Source organism: Osmerus eperlanus, chromosome 1, assembly GCF_963692335.1.
Source record: "Osmerus eperlanus chromosome 1, fOsmEpe2.1, whole genome shotgun sequence".
Taxonomy (NCBI): domain Eukaryota; kingdom Metazoa; phylum Chordata; class Actinopteri; order Osmeriformes; family Osmeridae; genus Osmerus; species Osmerus eperlanus.
Window position 1 is genome coordinate 22,092,225 of NC_085018.1, and position 5,228 is coordinate 22,097,452.

The window sequence follows — 5,228 nt, forward strand, 5'->3', positions numbered from 1 at the left end:
AAAACTATGGTTGGTTCATCTCGCAGTTCTCCCTCTCAGATCATGTTTTTTTCTACAGGTACACTCTTGCACTTTTTGAGGTTCTTGCTGTTTAATTGTAACTTGTCGAACTACATGCTCTTATTGTTCTTCCCTTTGGCACTTATTTGGTTCTTCACAATGTATGCTTCATGTTTTGGCTGCTTGCAATGTTGGGGCTACCTTTTTGTTATGATCAGTGACCTATGCACTTTTGTAAAGCTCTCTCGTGGAAGTCGCTTTGTATAAAAGCGTCTGCTAAATGCATAAATGTAAATGTCAGATAGAAAGACACGTACAGCAAGATGACACAGTTACAAGGACAACGTTGGCTCACCGATGTGAAGGTAAATGTGTTTTGATTCAACCATGGTAACCAGGTGATCCTTTATAGTTTAACAAACCACCACCAAGATGGAGGCCTTTTTATTTATAGAACAAACAAACATTACACATAACTACAAAGGCCTTAGCGTGTAGGAACAGGCTGGCAGATTTGTAAAAGATTCAGAGTTCAGCATGTGGTAAGGGATTAGGAAAGAGCAAATATGGGTAAACAAATACGCTTTCAATAGCATACGTACGTTTTTATTTTTGCTCCTGTTGTGTTTGTACAGTGCAGCTTGGCTGGCTCAGAACTGGTTAGATTTGTCAGATTGCTTAGTGCTTTCACTGGCTGCTGCTGGACAAACAGTATGATCACTCTCGTTCTCTAGCTCACTGTGCACTGGGAGAGACACACCCGTGTGAATCATTCTAGGTCATACTTTTGTCAACTTTCGAACCTTTTCTTCTCTCTTGAATCAAACAACATGTCCTCTTCAACAGTCGGAAAAGATCTGTGGTGCTCTCTGGTGGTAGCCAGGGAATCAGGTGGCTGAGCGGTTAGGGAAGCGGGATAGTAATCTGAAGGTTGCCAGTTCGATTCCCGGCTGTGCCAAATGACGTTGTGTCCTTGGGCAAGGCACTTCACCCTACTTGCCTCGGGGGGAATTTCCCTGTACTTACTGTAAGTTGCTCTGGATAAGAGCGTCTGCTAAATGACTAAATGTAAATGTAGCCCAGAGCTTGTAAATACGCTATACTAGTTGTTTGGATATACTATTATGAAATAGAATCATCCATGTTAACTTTAGATATCTACTTGATGCAAAGTCTGCTCGTTTTGTCTTTCTTTCTCACCTTGCCTCGTGTACATCCCCTGACTTGCCTCAAAGGGCAATCCCCTTTTCAATGTACATGTGTGTTTGTATGCTGTGTGAATTTCTAGCTAACAATGTAGATTATACAGTGTTTGTGGTCTGCCCGGCCTACCACTTCTGCAGATTGTGGTTGACACCGCATTATTTTCTGATAAAAAACTGTAGTCAAGTCATCTGAAGGCTTCCTAGAAGGTCAAAAGATCCACACTGAGAAAAAAAGTGAGTTTTACTTGACTTTGGTCTGTCACAGCAGGTGGGGACCTCCAAGCCACTGCTGTCAGTGGTATCTGTGGCCAGGGACTTCCTCTGTACTGAGAAACACAGGGGAGATTCACTGTGTCACCTACAGTAAGCACCTTGAGCTTTTCTCAGTGGCCTGTTGAACCAAGAGGGACTTTCTATGCTACAAGAACCAGAAACCCACAATGAAACCTGCCAGCCTTTCCAGTACACCGTACAAGCAATTAATTTTCATTTCTTTTCATCTTCCAATGAACACATTTCTTTGAAGCAATTTAAGCTCAGTACTATGGAATTGTTTTGTTGAGTTGCCTGGCTGTTATGTATTTGATGTGTAGCAGCATTCTCTGAGAAAAATTAGATGTTTTCACTTAGCAGATGCATTTTCTGTAAGGCTCTCCAAACTCTCATCTCCTGACCCAACACTCATCTCGACGGTTCTCTTTGAGATGATCGATGAGAACCATTCCAATCCATTTTAAACATAGACACGAGACACAATGGTCCGTTTTCAACAAAAAATATTTTATTGAGTGAATTGGAATCTCCAGAGGGTGTGGCCATGTTCTTGTGGTCTCAATGACAATCACGCATGGTATTACAAGCCTGCACATACCAACATATCCCAGCTGCAGGGGTCTACAAGGGTCAAAGCTTTGGCAACTTCATTTGTAAACCAAAAATAAAAACAATCATCCATAAAGAAAAAGGATAAACAGTGAATCAAGTCGAGAAGTAATGAGACGATAACAAGCTAGTATGGGTAGATTGAAACAGAAGAGAACATAACAGATTCTGCAGTGGTGCACTCAGCTGCTGTTATTAGACCTTAGTATTTAAATTACATCTCCATGCCTGACCCTCTCTTACTCCATCCCCATATTGATAAATTTTCTTATCTAATTTTAAGTATACATCATCTCTGCCATATGCGACATCTTCTTGGGAATATAAAGATAATACTCCATGTATCCAGAAAGGTCCTCTATAGTGATGTCATCAACGTAGGCCCGGGCCTGTTCGGAGCAGGAGCGTGGGGAGCCTGATGATGACGTCACAGCTGTGGTGCTGGGAGAGGGGGAGCCTGCGGCCTGAGTTCTGCGGTGCGGAGGGGCGGTGGAGGCGTCCTCGGGACTGGTCAGGTTCCTCTCGCACTCGGAGATGACATTGCGGAGGCCAGTGAAGGAGTACACCTCCACACCCTGCCACCCAGGACAGTGACACCGGCATGATCCCTCTCCTTCGTCATGAGGGCAGGGGCATGGGGCCCCGCCATCACCGTCGTGGAGCTTAGACAGGGCCTGGAAGTCAGAGGCTCCTGTCCCGGACCCAGCCTCAACGCCAGGGTCTGCCCCAGCACAAGCACCTGTCTCTGGGTTGCTCTCCTCGTCAGACAGGGCCCTTCTGGGGCTGCCGTCCAGATGGTTGGAGGTGGAACCTTCCGGAGAGGCAGCAGAAGCATGGGGGAGGGGCTCATACCCAGGTGCTCCAAACACTGGAGAGGGTGTGTGGCTGGATGACAGCAGCTGTTCCCTTCTGGGCGGGGCACAGAGAGGGGAGGGGCTACATGTGTCCAGGTCCACAGCCAGGCGCTGGTGCTTGAGTTGACCAGAAGGGGGCGACATCTTGGAGCTGCAGTAGGTGAACTTTGGAGGGTGGAGGATGGGAGACTTGGACCTTCTCCTCCTCTGGCTCCTCACCACTCCTCTGGAGGACTTCCTCATACAGCTGAGGCGCGCACACACACACACACACACACACACACACACACACACACACACACAGGGTAGGAATGTTAGACTACCTCCCTACTGAAGTGGATGGGATGCTAAAATACATAATCAGGGAATGCTATGGGTGTTAAATCAATCTATGTAAACAACACATATAACTAATGTAAAGCCAGTGGACTGTGTCAACACTACATAGACATGTTTGATTATCTGAATGTGTGTATATTCTTAATCAACACATGGCATTTGAAAAAGTCAACCAATCACACTATAGTGTGTGCTAAGGATTGTGAAAGCCATGCAATCCGTCGCCATTAAATATTGAGCAGTGCCCATCTTAGACTTCAGAGCTTTAACTTGTGGTTATGTATCAATCATTGACATTATTATCTACAGTCTTACCCATGCCAGTTCTCTTTAGGGCAGCTGAGCTTGGGTCTGGCCCCGCCCATCTCTGTACACACCTGAGACCCGGCTCTGGGACTCAAGGCCTCTGAGACACACACAGCAGCAGGCAGGCTGGACACACACACACACACACACACACACACAATTAGACCTCACACAACGTTGCTAAATACCAGAGATCATTAGTTCACATGGAATTTGATCATGCTTTAAGAGTCTCATTTAATGACTATGTGCATACAATTCTGACAATGCCATCAACAGGGTTCACTGTAGACAAAGTCGACAACAAGATCAACCGAGGTCAGGATAGATATTCATAGGGTGTTTATATTATAAGTGACCCAGTGATATGAAAAACCACAGCATTGTTACCCTCTCTTTAAACATATACAATAACTTTTAATGAGGAAGGTTGATTGTTTGAATCTCACTTGTTACTACATATGTGAACGGTAATAACATGTACCTTTCAGCATCCACCCGTAGCTTCTTGAAGGCCGTCTGGAGGGTGTCCTCCTCGCAGTCTTTCCCCCCTCTCTCCATGGTGGGAGGAGGTAGTTCTGACCAGCCACCCAGCTAAAACACACACACACACGCACTTCAAAACACAAACACAGTAGCATGCAGCTTTTTTGTACTGGGCTGCGACTTGTATTGTTGGCCACTAATCGATCACACAATACCTATTTAGCAACATTGATAAACTACTATCAGGATCATGACAAAAAAATCTGTCTGGTGAGCTGCTACTCACCGAATGCTTGATACTTTACTTCTTCTGCTATTAGAAGCTAAATAGAGCTAGCTGGCAAGTGGTACAGTACTTGAGCTACTACCTAGCTAGCTCGTGATACTGACTTCTTTAGCTGGTGCTTTAGTTTTGACAGGTTGAATGTGAGCCTGCCACATCTGAATCTGATGATTCTGGCATTAGGCACGCATGTCTGACACCAACATACGTTGTTTAGGCAGCAACTATCAATTTGCATAGACCTGTAGACTATACATTGATTACGAAAACAGTCTGAAAAAGCTAGCATAGCCAAATGCTAATGTGTTACCGTAGCTGGTTAGCAGTGGCAGCTAACTCACACTGTTTGGAACACCAGGTTTAAAACCCACTAGCAGGCTGGTTGGGGATTATAAATTGGTCGAGTGTTGTGTATTTCGAAGAAATAGCGGCCACTACTCACGGCTCAGGAGATCCTTCCCACAGTCCAGAGTGAAGACTGCCTTGACATGCAAGGACTTCCAACCAGGGCGATGCGTTGAACGGGCCCTTGAATACAGCTAGCCCGCTGGGCTAAGCTAACAGAACGGACAGACTAAGCTAAATGGCTAAATTTAGCTATCTACTGTACCTAGCCTCGCTCGTTCCTCAACGACCACCCACACGACTAACAAGATGTATGGCCTTTTTAGAATAAAACTGTATTCCCACAAACTTACAGTAAGGTTACTACAATTTCAGTTACATTACAGACGATTTTTTTGGGGAAGAAGGCAGAATTCGCTGGCCTAGTTCGAGACTTTTCTTTCTCTCCCCTGTTGTTTACACACGAACCAAGCGCAGTGACTCTGCAACAACGCAGAAGCTGTTGGGCTGACGTAGTACACACACACC

At 45.3% G+C, this 5,228-nt stretch overlaps 1 protein-coding gene across 3 annotated transcripts; it reads right to left on the reverse strand.

Annotated features, from left to right (window-relative positions):
* Nucleotides 1-1,964: 1,964 nt before the first annotated feature.
* Nucleotides 1,965-5,228, reverse strand: oser1 (oxidative stress responsive serine-rich 1). Of its 3 annotated transcripts, none has more exons than XM_062470314.1 (5): nt 5,054-5,228; nt 4,798-4,907; nt 4,071-4,180; nt 3,596-3,712; nt 1,965-3,188 (listed from the first exon to the last, which is right to left on the reverse strand). In XM_062470314.1, the coding sequence occupies exons 3-5, from the start codon at nt 4,145-4,147 to the stop codon at nt 2,366-2,368; spliced, it is 1,017 nt and encodes a 338-aa protein (XP_062326298.1). In that variant the 5' UTR covers nt 4,148-4,180; nt 4,798-4,907; nt 5,054-5,228; the 3' UTR covers nt 1,965-2,365. The 3 variants fall into 3 exon arrangements, with proteins under 3 accessions (XP_062326298.1, XP_062326290.1, XP_062326282.1); XM_062470306.1 differs by having other exon boundaries at nt 4,798-4,912; XM_062470298.1 differs by having other exon boundaries at nt 4,798-5,228.

Excerpts from the sequence above, each read along its gene's own strand:
- oser1 (XM_062470314.1), bottom strand. The coding sequence starts at position 4,147 with ATGGAGAGAGGGGGGAAAGACTGCGAGGAGGACACCCTCCAGACGGCC. Across the intron at positions 3,713-4,070 it reads CTACGGGTGGATGCTGAAAG|CCTGCCTGCTGCTGTGTGTG; the intron begins GTACATGTTATT and ends GTGTGTGTCCAG. Across the intron at positions 3,189-3,595 it reads CCTAAAGAGAACTGGCATGG|CTGTATGAGGAAGTCCTCCA; the intron begins GTAAGACTGTAG and ends TGCGCGCCTCAG.